Raw genomic sequence first — 24083 nt, 5'->3', positions numbered from 1 at the left:
ACAACTCAGTAATGTCAACCAGGAACGCCATCTCCATCCACTCCACTTGAATAAAACATAAAGGGTCCACCTAATTGCATATAGTGCTGTATCTCCAGAGCTTCTTGCCATCAACGTTTGAATTCTCTTAGTATTTTGCCTACATTAATCTCTAACTATGTACAGATTTAGCAAGTGGTATTTACAGTTTGTCCACAAGGGGGTGGTCCAGGCCTGCATCAGGGGCGTGCATTCACCATGCTGACAGAGAAGTGATCAGATATGTAGTGATGTTGAAAAGTCACATCCTAAACCTCGCTTATGTAGCTGGTGTTTAAATGATAAACATGATAAAAAGGTGAGGCTTGATTTTTTTTTTTTGTCTAAATTTCATACAAAAAGTTCTTCTCTAGTTATATCTTTCTGCCCTGCTGTTATTATGTCGAGCATCTGTTGGATTTCACACCAAAACACTTGGCTATATATTCTATATTGCTAATATCAGTTGAATAATATAACTGCCCTGAAAAAAATCGTTATTTTGTGACAGACGAAACTTTAAAGAAAAACTTTAAGGAAAAAAATAATGATTGGGAAATTGTATGGATGTATTAGCTTTAACGATTGTCTCTAATGGACTCATAATCATGCATGTTTTAATTGAGCAATTATACCGAGGAATGAAAATGTGGTTATAATAATTTCTTCAAAAATTTTTTACTTTTAGCTTACTTATACTGTTATCTAGTATGATTGGAAATCACAGTGATGCCTAGAGCTTTGAAAAACAATCTCCGTCTCATGATTGTAAGCTTACGCCACACACACCATAAACACCAAGAACACAATATAATCAGACAAACTTTTCCCTGAGGTAACAGCAGGTAGTTGGCTTGTGTCCAACTATCTAACTCTTACTGACTTAGCAGCAATCTAACCAGCCGGACAAATACTCTGGATAATCACTATCTGTCTAACATGATGCTGTGTGTGTGTATGTGTGTGTGTGTGTGTGTGTGTGTGTGTGTGTGTGTGTATGTATGTCTGTGTCTATGTCAGTCTACGAACTTCACAGGTCCAAAAAAACAGATGAGCGCTATCCTGCGCTAAACCCTCAGTCAAAGCCAGCATACACACCCCCTTGTGGTCCATCAATATTCTCTTATACTGTACACACATCATAAAAATAGAAGAACTCCTCACACACCTTTCAGTACTTTCGTCTTTCGTGTGTGTGAATGTGTGTGCGTGTGTGTGTGTGTGCATTCATTGTTTGAGAGTTACACACACAGACACAAACATACACAACAAAGCAGGGCCTTCAAATCCTCTACAGTATACGACATGAACTACTTGCTTCTTCGGAAGCAACCATGTTTCGCTCTCTTAAATATATATTTATATATTTGTGTATATCAGCTTATATGTATCATTAATATATATAGCGCATTATACATACATTCTTGTTTTGTGAAATTCCCTTTTGTCTGGAGAACAAGGAATTACATCTAGTGACTCTCTCCAACTATCCGACCTCATTGTCTCGCTCCACCAGGTTTCTTCCCACAACATTGAAATATTCCTACTTGAACTTGCTTACTTCTCTTCAGTGAACTGTCTCTTCAAACATACAGAGATACAATGAGCCAGGCAGGAAAACACACCTGCAAGGCTCCTGTCTGGCTGTAGTTGGGCAATATTTAAACTGATAAACCCAGTATTTCCTTTACATGAAAGTATGTTCAGCCATGTTGATTAATATATTTGGATATCTTTGCTGTAAACAAATGGTAAACCAACAAAAGCTCATAGCTAACACTAACAAAGTAACACTGCTAGCGATGTGGCTGTAGCCCATTAATGCCATCATGATCATAACATGTTCCTATTCCGATGATGTGAATACTAAGCCACATAATGACGATGATGGTAAAAAAGGAGAGAAGGATGGCAAACATACCATCCATTTATCCATCAAACAAGCCGTAAGGAATAGGTGGTGATGGTTATGACCAAAAATCGATTTGAAGTTCTTGGATAAGGAGAGATCCCTCTGTTCCAGCCGAGTGTGTGATATATTGATATTTTTACTTCCAGGTGTTTGAATGTAAGCTGATTATCCAAGTGCTGTGTTCTCCAGAGCGTTATCGGGTATCACATCCAGAAGACCGGGAGCTGTGAGGTCGAGACAGGGAGGGAGAGGAGGAGTGTGGCACATGATGAAAAGGTGAAGGTTACTGTCTTTCTAATAATCCATTTGTCTCCCACATGTCCAGGGTTGTAATCAGGCTGGGTCTGTCTGAGGGAAAGGCGGTTAGGGTTGGTTAATCATCTTGTGTGTTGATTGTGTGATTGGATGCACACGAGCCTCTGCCTCTGCTATGACACCTCACTACCGAACACTTCCAGCACCAGCGGGGTGAGCTGCATGCTATGCTCGGGCTGGAAGGAGAGCGAACGGTACTGCTTGGAGTGCTCCTCATTCAGACTGCGCAGATCAGCCAACTTCTGGATCATCTTTGCGTAGAGGAGGCGCCCTCCTGGGTGGTTCACTCTGATGTAGGCCTGGAGCGCCTCAGAGAGCCGGTCTTGAAGTTGCTCAATTCGGGCATGGTCCTGCACACCAGGACGATCTGCCGTGAAGGATTAGTGTGTAGAGCGTGAATAGAGGAGATCATAGAACAGAGGGACAGTTTGGAAAGGAAGAAATATCAGTGAGGGGCATGGAGCAACAGAGTGGAAGGGATGAAAGAAAAAGAGAACATTAGTCAGACCAGTTAAATTAAGCTTCACGAGTGAAATTAGGATCTATGTTCAAGAGATGTCAGGGTATCACTGCGAGTACAGTCAAAATAAGCATTAGCTTTGATTATCAGTATTCCAATACTACACGTGAGGTTGTGATTCTCCTGGTATTTTAATCTCTATACCTCAACTACACACAGCAGGTGTGTTGTGTTGTTGGTGGTGGTGGGGTCAAAGAACAGGCAGGTGATGGTTAGTGTGTTTACTAGTAGCTTATCAGATGGTGGAACAACCTGCGCAGGCACCTACAGGACACTAAATCCAACTTTAACTACATTAGTAATAAGAAATTGGATGATGTGATTAACTCTCCATGTTTGTTGTACTTAACATGTAACGTATGTCTGAGTGACAGTGACAAGCTTTTGCAGAGCAAAGGCAGCCACTCATTGCTCAATTTACAGCAAAGGGGAGGGAGGGGGAGAGGCTTCAAGGGAAGAAAATCAAGACCAGTTGCTAGATTTTGACAAGAATTCTTTATGTTTTACTTTGGATCAACCACTGATTTGAGAAAGGCACCAGGCTAATATTTACGCTTACCTGACTGTATGAAAAGACTTAGAATAAAAATCCCTCTTTGACTTGAATCTGGTTTAATTTTTAAGATTTCATTCTCCAGTACAATCTGTAATCATTTGTCTTCATGCTTATCTTGCACTCAATCAAAGGGCAAAATATAATGAGATTGTACCATTCATTCCCTCAGTCACTTGTTTAAGAAATGCAGACGCCTACTGTATTTTGGACAGTGGGAGGAAAGTGGAGAACCCAGAGGGAACCCAGGTGTACAGGGGGTGAACAGGCAAACTCCACATAAAAAGACCCCAAATCAGAAACCTTCATGCTATGAGGTGGCTGCACTCACTACTTCAGAAGTACAGGCACATAAAATTATTTGATTTAAAATGTTGCAATATATTGAGAAAAAAATATCTGTATAATGCAAATAGGCTGATATCTCTCATGTGCATACACTATATGGCCAAAAGTATCCGCTCACCCGTCTAAATAATTGGAATCCATGGCCACAGGTGTATAAAATCAAGCACCTAGGCATGCAGACTGTTTTTACAAACATTTGTGAAAGGATGGGTTGCTCTCAGGAGCTCGGTGAATTCTGGCATGGAACTGGGATAGGATAGGAACCTGTGCAACAAATCCAGTCGTGAAATTTCCTTGCTCCTAAATATTCCACAGTCAACTGTCAGCTGTATTATAAGAACATGGAAGTGTTTGGGAATGACAGCAACTAAGCCACAAAGTGGTAAGCCACGTAAACTAACCGAGCAGGGTCAGCAGATGCTGGGGCGCACAGGGCGAAGAGGTTGCCAACTTTCTGCACAGTCAATCGCTAAAGACCTCCAAACTCCATGTAGCCATCAGATTAGCTCAAGAACAGTGCGCAGAGAGCTTCATAGAATGGGTTTCCAGGGCCGAGCAGCTCGATCCAAGCCACATATCACCAAGTGCAATGCAAAGCATTGGATGCATTGGTATAAAGCACGCCGCCACTGGACTCCAGAGTAGTGGAGACGCGTTTTCTGGAGTGACGTATCGCACTTCTCCATCTGGCAATCTGATGGACGAGTCTGAGTTTGGCGGTTGCCAGGAGAATGGTACTTGTCTGACTGCATTGTGCCAAGTGTCAAGTTTGGTGGAGGGGGTATTATGGTGTGAGGTTGTTTTTCAGGAGCTGGGCTTGGCCCCCTAGTTCCAGTGAAAGAAACTCTGAAAGCTTCAGCATACCAAGACATTTCGGACAATTCCATGCTCCCAACTTTGTGGGAACAGTTTGGAGCTGGCCCTTTCCTTTTCAAACATGACTGTGCACCAGTGCACAATACAAAGTCCATAAAGACATGGATAACAGAGGCTGGTGTGGATAAACTTGACTGGCCTGCACAGCATCCTGACCTCAACCGCCTAGAACACCTTTGGGATAAATCAGAGTGGGGACTGAGAGTTAGGCCTTCTCGTCCGATATCAGTGTGTGACCTCACAAATGCCCCACTGGAAGAATGGTCAAAAATTTCCATAAACACACTCCTGAACCTTGTTGACAGCCTTCCCAGAAGAGTTGAAGTTCTTATAGCTGCAAAGGATGGACCGATTTCATATCGAACCCTATGGATTAGGATTGGGATGTCACTTAAGTTCATATGCAAGTCAAGAACGGTTCAGCGAATACTTTTGGCCATATAGTGTATTTATTGCGCACATTGCGTGTCTGTGTGTACATGTATATCAGACCAACGGACAACAAAACTGGCCAAAATTGTTCAATCTGGTAAGTGAATAAGAAACTTACATTTTGCGACTGTCATTCAAGAAGCTTAAGTTCTTCAAACAGAAAGTTTAAAGCTTAACAGCCAAACGGCTGTAATACTTCCTGCCTCAATAACATCAGGTTGACAATTTGCACTTTTTTTTTCTCTTATTACTTTGGCAGGAAATGAATGAACAGTTTAAGCAGAGGGATTTAGAGATTCTGCTGATGCATCAAATCAGTTGTTTTAAGCTTTTGATTTTGAAATTTGAGTCTTCCTCTGTGTCAGTTTTACTCTTCAGCATATAAACCATAAGTGCTACCATTAAAACAGTAGTGGGCATTTGTTCCCTGGTATTAGCATTTCAAATTTAATAAGATCTGGGGCTGAGTAACGTTTCTATATATTGTATATCAAGTATGATAAAACTCTGACATTGTCTCTGGTCTTGATATAAATATACAAATTAAATAAAAGTATAAACAATCAAAACCTGAAGTAAAATTCACCATAAAATGTCAAAAAGAGGCCAAGAAATATCTTGATAACCCCCCCAAAAAATGTTTAAGCATTTGGAAGTTTTGTATAAGACAATTTGTGAGCAGTGAATTTTTTTTTCCTACCCATATGCAAATTACAGTGAAAAAACAATTATACGCATTCTGTTGGAAACACTAATTTTATTTAACAAAGCAATAATAAACACTATACCTGTGTTGAAAATACATGAAATGTGGTCACACTAACCCTTATTTATATATGTTCTCACTGTGTCTTGATACGGCCTTGCTGATTGACAGCCTGATACATTATCCAGCTTACTATTTTCCAGTTGCAACAAACATTCATTTCTGATACTGGATGTTCATTGAAAATTTCTGTGACTTGCAAATAAAATTTCCACAAGCAGAAAAATCTCGAAAAATGCCTGTGTGGCGTGAAACAATCCACTGATTTTCAGCCAAACAGACTGTGCAATAAAAACAGGCTGTGTGGTGACATTTTTTTCTCTGATCTGTAACACTGACTCAGCAGACTTCTCCCACTACTGACAAAGGTCTTTACCAGGGATTACAAAAAGCTGATGTTGACATTTTATTATTTATTTGTGAATATCAAGTTTCAGAAGAGCTGAAAAGCATGAGTTTCACAAATTAAAATGGTAAGATGTATTCATTGACTGTGTGTCACTCACAGTTGCACAGGCAGAGTGCAATGCTTACATATTTGAGCAGCACAGAGTTCTGTTTAATGGTGAAAGATAGTTATTTTAAAGTGAATATATTTTATACTAAAGATAACACAAATGCAAACACCAATATACTGTACAATGCTTGTATGCCATGTAAAGGGGAAACACATTTCCAGACTGCACATATGGCAGTCTATAATCTTGAATCAGCACACAAACACAGAGACGTTTTGCTATACCTGGGGAGAGCAAGCAGATGGCCATGAGAAGCACATGTTCCTCCTCATGCAAGTTGAGCTTCTTCAGACCGACCTGGAACTTCACCAGTGGCTCCAGCAGCTCCAGAGTGTGACCCGCTACACACCAGAAAAATGTAATCTTAACACCACTGCATTTTACTAGACTGGAGACTTAATGAACACTTAAACAGCAGGACATGCTATCAAGCCCATCTGGATCAATTTTCTCTGTCTATTAATGAAGAAATGATTACTTCCTGCAATGCACATAGGCATAAGCACTCAATGTGTGTTTGTGGCTGCTTCCATGGAAATACAGAGAGTTCAAATCTTAATGTGCAACAGTGTAATGAATGCAGTAGTGGATGGCTCCTGTAAAGTCACAGCCGTGTCATCAGCTGCAACAATTATCACATCTCTATCCTTTAGTGTCCGTTTGTCTTCGTATTCTGGTTTTATCAATGCCTTGATTTAATGTTGTATCCCTCATGGAAATGTCCTGAGCGCTTGGTACTAATGGGAGAATGTGTCTATTCAGGAATGTGTAATCAAGGCCTCTTGAGTGGTTTGTGTGTTCTCTCCAAATTTAGCTTTATGCAGAGTTGCCCCAATTTTAAAGATTTGTATTAGACTCAGACAAAATCTCCTGTTTTTATCACTGTACTTGCAATGTAGCAACATCTATCTAAATAATCAAATATGAGTGTTTAAAATTATTTTCCAACTTACTGATAATGTTTATGGTTTTTCACCCCTAAAGTACCAGTGAAGGCTCTATAAGTTTTCCTATTTACAAACAGTATGGCTAGGGGAATCCAACAGGATGCAACCTCTACACGTGATCAGCACAGTACATATAAAAACACTAAAAAGAAATCCCTGCCTCATTAAGTTTACCGCTGTGTAAATAATGAAATGTAACAAACCCTTGGTAACATCATTGATGCAGTATTTGAAATCAGGTCCTCCACAACTCCATGACATGTCTTCCAGACTGAATGACTGATTTGAACGCAGCATGATGATCTCAATGGCACTGGACTTCAACAGAGCGATCTGGTCTTCTGCTGTCAACTCTCTGGAACATACACACGGTCAGTGAGTCAGTCTTGTGTCTGCAGAAATACTTATAGTCAAATACAAGCCATGCCAGAGAGCATGTTGACACCAGCAGCAAATTACTGTCATAACCTCATTAGGAAATGTTTAATTCAACCAATTGATGTTGCATTAAAATAAAATTGTCTTTTGATGGTGACACTAAACTGTGCATCAGTTTACAATCGTTCTTGCAGAGCTGTGAAGCAGTCTGAGTGAAGTCAGCAGCTACTGAATGGACTAAAGGGAGCTTTTTGCCCTCATCCACCATATGAGGCAAACATACTTAAATCATTTGAAGGATTATCTTTAATTGGAGAGAACTGGATTACCTTTTTGTGATGCCCTGACGTTACATAATTAGAGAAACAAACTGAGAGTCTCGTAATTTTTAAAATGTAGAGGGATATCGCAATGAGCTAGCTGTCCACAATTACCATCTGCAAAACTCATACATTAAAACACAGATCTCTGAATATAATTATCAATATATGACCAGGACAGTGTTTATGTCCTTTGACCATTTGGGTATTGAATTTTCTCATTCTTTCAAATTACATTCAAGTGAGTGTTATGCCAAATATGTGTTAACCAAATTCTAATCAATTCACCATTTATTCTAAGTGGACAGACCGCCTGGAACCATAGAGCTGCCAACATTTGTTGACAGCAGACCCATAAATAACACCCACTCGTTTCAGGGAAAAATGGGTGAGAAATCACTAAATACAAAGCAACAAGCATCAAGCCACATCAACTATCCACAGAACATTCTCATTCTCAACACGCACATACCCCATTGTTCCCTCCTACAACAAGATCCATTGAACAGATAACAGGTTATAACGGATGGGTATCACAGCAACACAGTTTCCAACATGTTCCACTTAGTTAACCCCTCAAATGCAATATGATATCCTCATTTGAATGTGTATGTGGCCCCATGAATAGTAATACATTTACTGTATCCACACGCAATAGCAGTAACTTAAGCTGGACAAACATTCTTACCACCACTTTCATGGTTAAAGGGTAATGATTTGTGATTACTTAATAGGTTTTGTTCTTTCCTGTCATTTTCTTTTTTCCAACCATATTTCAAATGTTCCTTTGCAAAGATAGCTTTTCATGGACAAAATTCATAGCTTACGGTGTCATTATATTTTAATCATAAATTCAAGTAGCAGAACCAATTTTTGTATTTCAGACTGTATTTTCCAAAGTACATGTATAGGGTTAGCAATAATTGCTGAAAAGTTAATATTTCCCAATGAAATGCATTCATTCAGCGACAGAACATGGAACATAGAAATAATAAAATAATGGCCCGCTGCACAAAGGCCAGAAGTTGGAATAAATGTATACCGTACAAATTCATGGCTTCAATCCAGTGTTTCACAGCATGAATGCAAAAACACATATGCTAAATATGCCTATTCTTTTCACACAGGCTCTGTGTGCGTGTCTGGTGTGTGCATACATTCATAAATGAATCTCTAAGCTCAGCATGTGTTCATGAAGGTAGTCTGTTCCAGCATATTCTTGGAAGAGCTTGTTTGTTTGACAGTGATAATAGCATCTCACATTACCTAACAACAATCACCAACACCCCACATGCATGTGCACAGAGAATACTGTGCTCTGCATGTTAGTTTGGAGCTCAGGCTCTGATCAAAGCTGTGGGGCAGTTCAATTCTCAATATGTGAAGCACATGAATCATGGTGCCAAGGAATGATGACGCAATATACAGTATAAGGCTATATAAAATGAAAACCACTGTCTTTCAAATAATAGCCCAATTTGTGGCTCAGTATTAAAAAGCACACGTCAAACACAAAAATCATGAATGTGTCCCAAGTAGATTGGGAAGTTAACTACATTTTGAATACTGCTAAAAGGCTGCCCAATAAAGCACAAACTTGCCGACTCAAATAAATTGTAAACCTTATATTTCTGTGACAAATACATATCTGACTCAATTATTTAACTTTTGACCAAAAAATTACACAAGACTATTGAAGGTTGTGCTGTCTAAAAATTTCATAAAAAAGTCATTATTGTTCAACTGCTACCTGATTAAGCAGTTTGCTTATTTGAAATGTACTTAAAAATGAAATCAAAAAGACAAGTTGGTCCCCTAATCATGTAGCCCTTACCTGAAGCCTGGTATCATTTTTGCAAATCCTATGACTTTCTGGATACTGTAGGAGACCAGGTCAGCCAGGTGGGGCAGCATAGACAGTTTTGTGTCCTCCTCACTGGAGTCTGGACTGCTAGCACCATCCTGATACATCATTAGCAGGTTGCTGAAGTTCATCTTAGTGTCCACTGACTCTGTTTGAGCAGGAGATTAAAATGACACAGGAGGAAAGCAAGTCAAAAGGAGGGGGAGAGTAAATACATAATCAAAAATAATGTATGTGTTTTAAACATACAGAAATAGCTCAGTTTGTGAGAGGTAAGTCAAGGTAAATCACAGATAAAGGGAACTCTGGAACCATCAGCCATAAATAGTGGAGAGTGAATGCAGACTGCATTGTTTTTTGGGTTTTTAGTTAAAAAAGTAAAAGATGTTGTTACAAGACTAATATACCCATATTTGCTTTGCATTACACAGGTGGAGGTGATCTCCATACCTGCTTCATGCAACTTGCCTGCCAATCAGGCCATCAACAAAGTCTTCTGGGGTCATTGTCAATAGGACTCTGTAATTTCCTACTGCTTTGTGTTTTTCCACCAACTGTATCACTTTCATTGAATATTGAGTGCTTACGTTATGTATGGGTCTGCTCCAAAGAATTTAATATGCAACGGAAAAAAACAAACCCATAATGTTGCACTCTGACTTGCACTGAATTGCCTTACAATTCAATATAGTTTCTGCTTGGAGGGGTACTGCAGCCACACAGAGGAGACTAAAAAAAATGACAGATTTTAATGAAATAAATATCAATCAGGCCAGCCCAAATGCCGATGGTTAGAGTAGATGTTTCATTTGATGTAAATGAAAGAATTGTGTAAGCTGTTTTGTCCATGTGTGTTCCCCAAGGCACTTAATTTGAGGAGCAATAAAAGGAATTTGTGTGAGAGGAGTTGCACTCACCAGGTGAATGATTGAATGAGTCTGAGGAAGCATCAGACAGAGAATGGAGGGAGGCAGCTCTGCTGGCACTGCGTGTGACTGGACCTTCTCGTACCGGAGGCTGTAACACACATACACACACATGCACACACACAGACATACACACAAAAACATTGTTAAGCGCAATCTACTTGGTTAATTTGGTTTCAGGTAACAAGTTATATTCAATTTCTCAATAAGATTTCTTTTTTTGATAATTGATTAAGTATTACCCAGTCTCTTGCAGAATTCATCTTTGCTGAGTTACCAGTAAGAGTTGCGCCAAATTAACAATTGATAAGTAAAATATCTTCTGTTCCCCAGATTTATCTTTCAGCATTCTTTCACAACTTACAAAAAGACTTGATATCTCAAAGGTGGACTAATTTTTCTGATTCTCAAAAATGAACTCAGCTAGTACTTGCATAACAGGAGAAATCCCTCCCCTCTTCAGGATCGGCTGAGAAGCTATGTCCTCAAAATTCACAAATTCCTGTTGTCAACACTATACTAATTTGAAATATTTTATTAAATTATTTAATATAATGTATAATAATAAATGACAAGAAAGGATGTTGCACTCACATATGTATATAAATATGTATCAGATACATACAGCTGAATAAATTGAGAAAGAAAAAAATCTTGGGAGTGGGTGGCATTTGGAAAACTGATCTAATACCATAGATAAAATCATTTTAAACTGCTATCTATCTCTCCCCCCGAAGACAGGAAATTAATGGTTCATCTGAGTCTGGTTTAATTATAGCTTGTTCATGTGGATAAAAGCATGTCAACTAAAACCAGATATGATTTAAAAGATTATTTCAAGTTTACGGAGAGGGCAAGTCATCCATGATCTCACTACTTGTGGCTCACTATACATTTATCCAAAAATAAAGGGTATCCTGCCTGGAAGGACTAATATGCATAAACACACTTTATCTCTCACTAGGATGTATTGTTAAAAAGCACAAAGAAGCATCTTTGTTCATCATAATTTTGAAGCTCATTTTGATTTCTGTCCTTAGCTTTATCCTCCCTGTTCAAGTCTTACTCAGGTTCAAATGGGAAATGACTGGAACCAAGCCCAGGTCCACCTTGTTACATCACTACCCAGACAATGTTGCATCGTAAACAAAATGTTTTTTTTTACAATTTTATACAAACTACAATATATTGAGAAATGTTATCGTTTTTATGTAGCTAGGACAAAAATTGATCAAAAAAGAAAATAACTTGGTAGCTGGGAGTCTGTTTAATACCAGAAAACTAATTTTCTTTCAATGTAACTTATTAGCAAAAATAATGTTATATTTGACATATATGGGAAACTGAAGACAGATGAAAACATCCATGACACAAGTAATGTGTCAAACAGGTTGTACTGCTTTTTTTGCAGGAGTTTGGAGAGTTTCACACTTGAAATTAATGAACCCAACTGTCCTGATAATTTCTAATGCTATGATAAATTTTTAGGATCAATCATATAAAATACATGCCACCTACAATACCTCACACATAAACATATGCCCTGAGGGTGCTTGCTTGACATAAATATAAAAGAAAAGAGGACTTTCCCTGGTGGATCATCTAACCTTCCCTCTATCTCATTTACTTGCCTGTGGTGTTTTACTTGTTTTGGTCAACAGGCAGAAAAATAATCTAAAAGTATCAAGTTCATGATGTAGAGAAAGACACTCGGTTGCCAGAGGCAGGTAAATGTCTTAGGGAGTCATGTTACAGGTTTCAAATAAACTAAAAACACACACATAGACACACACATAGGAAAACCAATTTTTTTTAACATAAATCTGAATATAAACAAACAAGAATATTATTCCAGGATAAATAAATGTAAACTTCAAATAACGTACAATATTTTTTTCTCCATTGAAATAAATTCTGTCACAATTATAGAAGTTATACAAGTGCAAAAAACCCAGATAAATAAAAATTGTGTTTATAAGTTAACATTAAAACAGCAACAATTCAAAAAAATCATTTTTCTTTGCTCTTGTGCTTTTTTATGAAAAATAAACTTAAACTTTAAATATCTACAAAGATTTTGGTCTCCAAGAAATATCTCCTGTCAAAATTATAAGAATTCAACATGTGAAAATGCTGCAAAAAAAAACCCTTGAAATCTAAATCAAATTTGTGCTTCCCAGCAAAAGTTAAAATAACAAATCAAAACATTCACTTTTCTTTGCTCTTAGGCCATTTTGTCTGAGCTGGATGTTGGGCATCTCTTTCTTGCAACATGTTTGTTTAGGTTTGGTGTAAGGTCCTATGTTGTGGAGGTCCTCAGGATGGACTCAGTGAGATGTTCATCAGTGAGACAGGGTTCTGTGTGCTGTTTATTAAACTTCATCACTGAGAAGAAAATGTGGTACCAAACATGCACATGGTTCAAACCGCATGTGGAAGGAGAAGGGACATTGCTTCAGGAATGGAGCAAATAAACTGTGCAGCAAAAATACAGTGTCATACTTTGCCTCAAGTGTCCCATTAGAGTGTAGCTCAATCAACTCCATCTGAATCTGTATTGGTGCAGTTTCCACGTCAACGGCAAATGGGTTGCGAAGCAGCTCTAAAGTCTTTTTCTGTGCTTCAAAGTCACCAAAGCGCTGCGCAAACTCAGTGCACAGTGAGCTTAGTTTATCAGCAAAGTGCACATTTGGAAACACCCTTGCGCCGACTTTGTTTAACATTACATGGGAACAGAGAAAGTGAGGCAGGAGTACCTTCACTTGAAATGCCTTCACTGCATCATACATGTCAGTAACCATGTATTCACGTCCCTGGAGCTAAAGGTTTAAGATGCGTGCAGGTTTAAGAAGAGAACTTTCCCCCAACTTAGCAAATGCACCTCTATATGATTAAAAATGTCAGCAAACTCTCAATCTATTCCCTGCATAAAAGACTAAAATTGATGGTGATTTAAACCTTAAGTTTGGATAAAGTTTACGGCTTACATTACAGTGCTCATTACATGCTCCATTTTAAGGACTTTACCACCAGGCATTTCCTAATGTATGATGCAGTAATTTGCTGTTAACTCACCAGTACAGTTCTCCTCCTGCACCTTTGCTCGTATCGTTCCCACTAGTCTACTTTTTTCACCGCACATCGCCGGTGCTCCATCTGTTGTAAGTCCAATAAGTTTTTCGGCAATGTCAGTGAACATATACTCAGCATCCCATTGGTTTTGAAAGGCTCTGTTTCAGAATCAACTTTTCTCTTTGCGATTGTGAGGGGCTAGCTTCGCAAAAACTTTACAATAGAGTGGTACACAGTAACAGAAGCTTGACTCAATTGTCGTGGTTTTATCCACAGGTAACCTAATGTTGGCAAGGCAGGTGAAGCGCTGTATTATGGGTTCTGTTTGTGTGTTATAAGCGCATCAAATCAGAAGACCATTAACAACAATGATAAACATCTATATAAAATGATCTTGTGTCCCGGATATAAATGTATACCGGGCTAGATGGGGCCTGCAGGCCTTGAGTATGACACATATGCATTAAAGGAAGGACACAATACTCCAATTGGTCTGATTGTCTTAACTTACATTTATCTTCAGTTCTCAATGTACTATGAAAATAATACCATTGATGAATAAATTATGCTGCTAATACCCATGGCAGTAATTTTTATGCAATCTATGTGACCAGAAGCAGTTTGCAGAATCTCAGTTGTAAGAAATTCTCAGGCCTCAACATCTGCGAGGAGACAAGCCATCAGCTTTACAGTGGTCAGTGAGCTTAAGACATAATTGCCAAGCCTACTTAATTTAAATATGCTAGCTTGAATTAGATTGAGCCACAGCAAGAAATGCAGTGGGGTTAAAATTGAACGTGAAATTGAAATTGGCTTATGATGAACACAAGAGCAAGTCATCCTTTTATGTAATCATACAAGTGTGATTTTCTGAGTATGAGCCCATTTTGTTTTTCCAGTTAGCCTGTAATGCTTCAATTTTTTAGGGAATGTTGATGATAATTTTGATATGAATATCAAAATATACTTGAAAATTTGACTTATGTGTGAATGTGTCACCTCAAACAAATTTGTAAATAATCATTTGATTAAATGGTTTAATTTTTCATTAATTAAAGCAAAAATGCAAATTGAATATTGTTATTTTTCTCAAAATCCCTGAGTGAGTTACTAACGAAAAACATGGAATCTGCTGGTGCAACATTTAAATTTCCAGCATCATTTAATTAAAAAAATAATAAAACAATATAAGTGTGTGTGGTCTTTGGGCTGCTACTGTCTCTTCTCTCTTCTGTCTGGATTGCTATGTATTGGAAAATGCAGGCACATTGTCTGATACCGTGCATTAGAGAACCCTCCATTAGGCAGCATGACATCATAATCGCCTACACTCATTTTCACGGTGTAGAACATAGTGATTTGGGCTTTGCCAGTGATAATGTGTGTGGTTTTGCTAAAAGAGGAAACTTTCTACTGGACTTACCCTAAAACGAGAGAAGTCAGAATAGGAGGCATCGTAGGTCTTGTGGTGAGCTTCCACCAGGCTAGAGATAATCCGGGCCTGCTCCTCATTCAATCTTGGCCTCAGCGCCTCTCTGGCTGCCTCCTCCTCCTTCCTCTTCAATATCATCTCCTTCTTCCTCTGAACCTCCTCGTCGGTCAAAATGACTGAAAAACAGCACAAATTGCCTGATGAATTTAAGTGTATCTAATTACTATTTTGACGTACAAAGAAGCAGTTTTGTTTGTCCAAATTTAACCAAAAGAAATTTCACAATGTTGTTTTCAGTCAATAGGAAATCCACAATCTGTCCAAGTGTCAGCTGACGGTAAAGATCTGGTATTCTCCCACTGTCTTTAATTCAGGAAAAGTAAACATGTACCAAGTCACACTGTGTATATACAGAATTGTTGCTAACCAGGAAAGGAGACGGTAGAAATGTTTCTCAACAAAGTCCAAAGTAACAGTGAATAGGATTTGACAGTATTTTAAGATAATTTGAAACAAAAACAACACACACACACACACACACACACACACACACACACACACACACACACACACACACACACACACACACACACACACACACACACACAAATTTGATTGTGGAAGATGAATAAGTTGTGAGTGTGGTGAGTGTTGTTGGAAAAAGGGGAATAATAATGCAACCAAATCCATCCATTTGCAATGAATGTTATTGGGACTTGGTATCCGAAGTTGAAAGTGACTCTTTGAAGAGGTAACAGTACCATCTGTTGCTTGTGGATATATATGTGACAAGGGGAAAAATCTAGATAACTTTGATGCATTGAAATGTAAAGTATAATTAACTGCATTGTTTCAATGTTCTTTTTTCCTACATAACCCTTCCATCCACCTATCCATCCATCTTCCTCTGCTTATCCAAGGTCGGGTCAAAGGGGGGAAGCAGCTGAAGCAGAGGCCCAGACTTAGCTCCCCCAGCCACTTGGTCCAGCTCTTCCAGGGGGATCCTGAGGTGTTCCAGGGCAGGCTAGAGACATTGTCCCTTCTAGCTAGTCCTGGGTTTTCCCTGGGGGATTCCTCCCAATATGCCCAGAATACCTCACCAGGGAGGCGTCCAGGAGGCATTCCACACATGGAGGAGCAGAGACCCTTCTCTGAGCCCCACCTGGATGGCTGAATTCCTCACCATATCTCTAAGGGAGAGCCCGGACACTCTGCATGAGAAAGTTATTTCGGCTGCTTACATCCATGAATCTGGGACCTTGTTATTTCGGGCACAACCCCCAACCCCCTATATAACCCTCCCAAACAAAATTAAAACTATTTCATAGTAAATCGTGTTTAACAATTTCTATAAATATATAATGCCATTTTTTCTGATGGTTTCTGTCGGTTTTTCAATAAAAAAAATAAAATAAAAAAGTGTATGGATACAGTAGGTTTCAGAATTGTCCATTGTTACCATATGGCTGGAAGGCATCTATCCCAAATTTAAATATTTCCATAATTTAAGCTATGTGGAACACAAAAAAGCAATGTTAAAGTGACAATTACACCATACAGTTGAAGATAAAGTTAGTTGTGGTTCGGTGTTGTCTTAGTTGTACTTGTATGCTCCATGAGAGAACCCCATTAACCAAGACCCTATGGTGAAAGGCCTGGCATTGGGAAAACAGCATAACGCTTTTAAGAATTGCTACTATTCAGCAGTACTTAGCTTCTTAGCTTCTAAAATAACATATAGGAACTGTGGCAAATGGTCCCAACATGCCCAGGTTACATGAACCATATATTTCCAAAGGCTGGCATGCAGAAAAGGTCTGTCATGTCTGCTGCCTTTTCATGCGGCTGATGCAGCTGGTGTTTAAGTGCCTTTTGCCTTATTCATTCAGCTAGAGAAGAGACTGCGGGAAGAATGGCATCATGGGGATGGTGGATTGGATTAAACATACTGTTTATAGTGACTCTTATATTTGACAAGATGAGTGGATTTCTGGCAAATTGCTGGGTTTGCATGCCACACTTTCGTGCCATTTCCACATGTCTTTGCAAGCTTATATTCACAACACAACATTCATTATTCATCACAGATCACAACATCAACATTTGGCATGCAAAGACATGCACAATGAGTATTGTCCATAAGGGTGATTATGTAGGAGAATAACTACCTGTACTTCAACACAATTAGGCACTGTAAGCCATACATTTTTTTTTTATTTTTTGGAGATAATAATAAACAACAACAATAATAATAATAATGTAATAAAATGTATAAAATGATAATAAAAAAAATGATGAACTCGAAATGCTTTAAATGTTTGTTTCTTTTTTTAAACCCTTTCAGCATAAACGTTAGCTTATTTCAGCATATGATAGAAAAGGGCAGAACTCAAAACACTGAAACACCCACTGTCCAAACACAGTGTGGATGACAGAATGACTGACTGCAGCCAAGTAGCAATAAATAAGGCATTCATGCATGGAGTACTGAAAATTCAGCTTTGGTGGGCCGCCACGAGTGACTGAACATAGCAGAAACACTCATTAGCTACAGCATCTCAGTCTTTTCATGTTTATAATTCAAGTTAAGTCTCAGGGGGAGGACTTTAATAGGAGGTACCGTGCAGTCTTTCAAGACTTACCCGAACATAAACTAAGTAGCTGCCAGTTCTCTGACTGCCTCAGTTCGGGGCAAGCAAAGAAGCAAATTTCGATGGTCAGATGGGCATCATATAACTTCTTTTATAGGACTTCTTTGATTTAGTTATATACTTACATCTTAATTCTAAAAGTAATTTGCATTACAAACTTCTAAAAAAAGATTTAGATTGAATACAATGCTTACATGACAAAATAATTTTCATTCAAAAATAGGGCCAGCCTCGATTAAAAATAGACTTAATCAGATTAATTAATAATTTAATAAATAATAATAACAACAACAACTATTCATAGGGTGCGTGTGTGTGTGTGTGTGTGTGTGTGTGTGTGTGTGTGTGTGTGTGTCCGCGCGTTCGTGCATGTTTTTACTGATACAGGATATATGTATGGAATGTCAGATAAGATATGCAACATGGATACATAAAGTAAAAGTGTACCAAATCATAATCAGGCATAATAATTGCTAATAATTAGTGAGATTTTACTCTTTACGATTTCAAGGGCTATTCACAGGAGTTAAATTTTAGTAATGTCTACTGTGTGGTACTGATGATTCACATGACCTAAAAATGATTAACTAAGCGAGGAAAAATGAGAGAGGAAAGAATGTTTCAATCTGAAAAGGTATCAAAAAAAGATCCATCCATCCATCTTCCTCCGCTTATCAGGCACTCAGGGTGGCGGGGGATGCTGGAGCCTATCCCAGCTCCCACACCCTGGACTGGTCGCAGGTCAGTCACAGACAATCAACTATTCACTCACAGAGTGGTTGGACAGACAAACAACCATTCACTCACTTGATCATTCGGGGCAATTTTTCCGAATTTTTTTCCAATTAACCTGCATAATTTTGGACTGTGGGAGGAAAACGGAGAACCAGGAGGAAACCTACGCAGACACGGGGAGAACATGCAAACTCCGCACAGAAAGGTCCCCTGGTCGGAATCTAACCAGGGTCCTTCGTGCTGTGAAGGCAAAAGTGATAACTGCTGTGCCGATCAAAATCTGAAGCAGTTCACAATCAAACAGCAGGATTTGGACAGTATTTGTTTAGAAAGTACAATTTAAACTGCTTGTTAAAAGTAGCCAATTTCAAAACCACAAAAGACATGTTGTTCAGTGGAGGGGAATATTTGTTCATCTTTCAAAAAAATGAATTGATTAGGGTGTTCGGTTTGTTTCTTTTTCTTCTTCTTCATCTTATTTCAGCTTATCCCTAATTTAGGGTTGTAGATAATGTGCTTTCATTTTGTTTTTTCTTCTCCATTTTGCTCTGTCATCTACATTTTCCTCTGTCTACCAAACTGCATGTCTTCCTTCCCCAGGTTAGCTTGTTTATCAAGTAAAAAGATACTTTTTGGTAAAAAAAAAAAAAAAGTGTTCGAGTGTTATACACCTGTGTAAGCAGAACACTAGTTAAGGGTGATTAAATCTTGGTGCTCAAAATTAACGGTCTCTGTGACTGCACATATATTTTTGACTTTCAGCATCTCATGAACACCTGGAGGAGACAATGTACAACACTTGTAAAATTCATTTAAATGACTTGCACTTTTGCAGAATAGTATAATAGTACAATAAAAACATAATAGGTTAACTATGTATTTGATAGTACAACTATCAATATATCACTTAAAATCTATCTATCTAACTTTAACAGACAGAGCTACCTGACTGGCCACTGTATTTTTGTGTTGCAGGTCTGATGGCTTCCCTCATAGGCTTACTCATGTCACTACTCCAGTAATGCATTGACCACTGAATGCCCTGGCCTATATTATCGTTTTGACTCTCTGCCACAGTGACCGATTACTGATGAAGAGCTCCACTGTGCAAACCAAAAGACAGACAGCATGACTGCCAAAGGGACCACAATTGCCAAAAAGAGACAGGCCCAAAGCCATGAGGTCACAGCCCATGTCGATATGGCAAGGCTGACGTCCTGGCAGCAGTGGAGAGACTCTCACTATTCACACTTTATAAACATTGAATTTATCCTGGTTAAATGATATTGTTTTTCTGTGATTAAAAAGAAGAAAAAAATATATTATTCATGCAGCTTGAATACAGGTTCAATGCTGTTTAGTCCGTATACAACATTGTTATATGATTCAGAAAACGCTTTAATGAAGTCTTCAGGTAGTCTTAGAATGTTGTGAAAGAAAAATGGAATTGAAACAAAAGACAGAGAATATTACTGATCAATCACTTGTCTGTCTAACATAAATTACTCAGTTTGATTTCAAAACTATGGACCTAATGTAAAATTGAATCCCATGAAACACACAGAAACCAAGCAATTGACTTCAAACTTCATGCACAATCCACCATTGAAGGCCCAATCGTTTCAGAAAAATAATCAGAAACTAAAAAAGTGGATGAGACAGATCATGTAAATAGCAGGCTTTTTAGCTACACCTTTTCTATAACCCATGTCAGGTAATAAAATCATTGAATACATTGAATTTAATTATAAAATCTAAAATCTTTTTTTTTTCAACTTATTGTAAGTGATGTTCCACTATTTATTAGATGTTAACTTACTTTACAGGAAATGTTATTGTAAGAGACCGATAAGTTGGCAACGACGGATAAATTAAATAGTGCTCAGATGATGCTAAACACTGCTTGTTTTCGAGACGGCTGAAAACAACTATCTTTGAAGTGTATTTTCAGTGATTGCGCTCTGAATTGTAAAACCACAGAAGCAGTGTTACACAATCCCACGATGTGGTGATGCAAACAACAACACCAACTGTTTTGCTACACAGGCTTAAAAAGGCAACTGCATGGATCTGACTGCTTAGCTAACCAAATTATTTACTTGGCTTTCATCTCTTTTAACCTACCATCATTAATTAGGCTTTGGCCTCTCTCCAAAATCCATCCAGCCTAATGCCAAGAGTGGACGAGAACCACTGCTTGTGGTGAGGACATTCAAGTATTCAGCACAAAAACCAATCATGAATAGGCACAGTTTGGTCAAAGTTTGGCACAGTCCATCAAAGCGACTATTCTAAGGCCAGGACATGATTGAAGCAGTCAATCTGCAGCCAAGTTTGAGCCCTGGATGGCATCATTAAGGCAGGAGTCCACAAGAAACAACAGACCATCAAAGGAACATCTTGACCACCCCACAGCGCTTGGCAGGAGGACAGCTTATGTTCTTTAAGAGGTAAACTCAGGTCAGGCTCAAGAGTGCACACTCATGTTGAGTTAGAAGCTAAATGCTTGTACAATAACTCATAATCTAACTGCAAATAGTGGCAATAAGATATGGGATATAAACATTACAAGACATTTAAACAAAGTCAAATGGAGTTTTTGATTTTTTTTTTTAATGTCAATGAGGAAAATAAATTCCACATCAACAGAGTTAGATGTTCAACAGCACTATATTAAGCATACTATGGGTGTGATTTTCACTGCCAGTTCGCATCTGGAATATCAAATTAAACATAATGGAATGTTGAAACCAATAAAAGACAACACAAAAATAAAAAAATCATCTACAACCAAAGGCATCTTTACAATCAGTATTTCTAAATGTATTACGCCCTGACCTTTTTTTTTCATAGTTAGTTCTAATACTTCCTGAAAAATGTATGATATTCATGGAAAGTGCCCCCAACATTGCAGTGAAGACAGCTCAAAAAAATGTAAACCGAGATCTACACCGTAATCTGGATATACCCCATATGGCAGATAATTAGTAATTCTGCTGGCAGACAAGCAAACTGCAAAGCAATATTAGCCTTCCTTATGGAGGTAAACAAACTATGTTTGGAAGTGTAAAAAGATTTGACCAACTTAAAAAGCATTTAAAACAATTAAATTAACAGATCTCTGGTAGAGCCATGAGAAAATATTACAATATTGAATTTGTTGTTATTAAGTGTTATTAATATTGCAGAAAACAGATACATTGAAGTATTTTCAATTTCTGGCTGCATTTCTTAAATCAATGACATTTGACAAAAAATTTTAAAAAGTACACAAAATTGTACCATTTTTACTTTTGTAAACAGAATGAGCATTCATTTGAAGTGATTTTTAAATCATCACTCTCATTCAACAACAAAAGCAGAAGTAAAAATAATAATAATAATAATAATAAGGCAGGCAGTCAAAATTTACAATAACAAATGAAACCATACTATGATGCTACTATTAAACTAAATGCTTACATTTGGCCTTGTATAAATTGAAAATGCTATACACATAAAAAAAGTTCAACGGATGAACATGGACTGGCAAAATCATTTTAGTCTGCAAAGTATTGAGTTTTTTTTAAAATAACTATCCTGCTTCCAGATGCAGATGTCTTTTCCATCAAATACTTTGAAAGAATATCTTTTGAGTATAGAAAGCAAAGCTTTTGTTTGATCAATGTATATTCATGTATCCTTAAAAAATTTTTATCAATTCAAGTACATCCGAAGCATCTAAAATTTATGGCACAGCAGGTGCTAAGGTTGTCGGATGGAAATGGGTACAGGGAGGATGAAGAACGCAAACTGATGGCAACACCACAGGAGAAGCTTTGGCACCAAAAGACAACAAGGATGAGAATCACCTAAAGGCAGAAACAATTCAAAAAACCTTTCAATGATTCGACTCCTGTTACAAACACACACCAGCCCAAACATAAACACTCAATTCACTCTCTCTCACACACAGACTTTGTCTTGGCATCTCTCTAACCATTGTCAAACAAAGATGGTTTATGGGTGTTTACTGTGCACTCAGCTGCCCGAGCTCACAGAGGGCACACATGCACACGCGCACACATACTTTTAATACGATTGATTTCTACAAGGGGCCATATAAGAAATCTGTATGGTGTTGGAGGGCCAAACCAACAATAACCTAAACTTAATTCTGCTTCACATCAATTATGCCCCATTGTAAAAGGAAGTAAAGTACATAGTCTTGTTAGCTGATACTTATTCTGAAGAATAAGCATATTCTGTAACTCTTTATATAAATATATGAAATTATGGTGGGACTCAAACAGGAAAATACTCCTTGAGAAGTAATAAACAGTAAATTTCAAAACAATCATTACATCAATGTTCTGAACTATTTTATTTTTAACTTGTTGACCTTCACAGACACGAAAAATATTGCTTTGCAGTATGTTAAACAAAAGCAATTGATCAACTTTAAACAAAAAGTGCTATGGATTTTTAGCAATTCATGTGTTCTCACTTGTTCGGTGAGAGAAATCCAGTCTGGCTTGGACTTAAACAAGTGCATCGAAATCTGGCTGAATATATTAAGTGTATATGTGAGGGACAGCAGAGAGTTAATTGTCAGTGGTAGAAGATATAGGTATTTGGATTTGATGAGTCTGCTCCCATTCTGGGGAGATCCAAAGAGGACAACATCAAGATTCCTTTTTAAACACCTCCTGATGCTTAATACAATGCAAAAATATCAATTTTGCTCAGGGGTAATTTCTGTCACTATATCCTCCATTTTTTTTAAAAGTTCAAAATTTTTCCGAGTCAGATTTGAACATTTAGGTTTCAACTTTTCCAAACATGCATTGATATCTGTGAACAAATCACTTCTAGCTGTTGTTCCCTTCATCAACTGCTTTGCTGAATTTTACTGTAATATCCCAGGTAAGAAGACGAGTAGCTAGACAGTGACAAGAACATCAAAGCTCTCATCCAAAGCAAGAGAAAAATAGTCCAAGTTGACCGCTCCGTCCCTCAGCTGAAGCTCCAGGTTTCCAGCAACCGTCCGTGTCACAGTTCATAACGAGAGTAACGCTCTCAAATGCATGCTTTTTCTCTGGGCATATTAGGGTGGCGGAGTCCAACAAACACTCCTTAAAAACCCTCGGTCTGAAAACGGCTTCCTTTTTCTGCCAATTTTGTGGGATATGACGTAACTTGTCTTGACAGCTGCGTTTCTGGGTGTGCAAAGCTTTGTAAAAAAATATTTATTGGTTTTGCAGTTTAGCTAGCGAAGCATTTGACTCCCTTGCTCATTCTTCATCAGTCAAATTTTTGTATTCCTACTCATGTTTGGTCACATAGTGGCGATTCAAAATGTAATCCTTAAGCACTGCAACCTGTGTACCACAAACAAAGCGAACGACTTCATCTTTGACTTCTTTAAATGACTATTTAGAAAATGCGACATTTGCCATTAACTTTCCTTTTTTGGCAATGAGCTGATAATTTGAGGGTAAACTGGCGAGCATCACCTGTC

General features: G+C 38.1%; 1 protein-coding gene across 1 annotated transcript in view; it reads right to left on the bottom strand.

The window, feature by feature from the left end:
- Positions 1–1355: 1355 nt before the first annotated feature.
- LOC147227334 (vitamin D3 receptor A) overlaps positions 1356–24083 on the bottom strand; it is an 80314-nt gene continuing 57586 nt past the window's right edge. The window contains exons 4-9 of the mRNA XM_086158938.1: positions 15189–15373; positions 10685–10784; positions 9738–9915; positions 7409–7560; positions 6483–6599; positions 1356–2612 (exon numbers count right to left, since the gene is read on the bottom strand). Of these exons, the coding sequence (XP_086015064.1) occupies positions 2359–2612; positions 6483–6599; positions 7409–7560; positions 9738–9915; positions 10685–10784; positions 15189–15373 (986 nt within the window). The 3' untranslated portion in view covers positions 1356–2358. The remainder of the gene's footprint in view (positions 2613–6482; positions 6600–7408; positions 7561–9737; positions 9916–10684; positions 10785–15188; positions 15374–24083) is intronic.

This window comes from Fistularia commersonii, chromosome 14 (assembly GCF_037954325.1).
Source record: "Fistularia commersonii isolate RoL2024-O1a breed Wild chromosome 14, RoL_Fcom_v1.0, whole genome shotgun sequence".
Taxonomy (NCBI): Eukaryota; Metazoa; Chordata; class Actinopteri; order Syngnathiformes; family Fistulariidae; genus Fistularia; species Fistularia commersonii.
The sequence above is the reverse complement of the archived record's forward strand: the minus strand, read 5'-3'. Positions and strand labels throughout refer to the sequence as shown.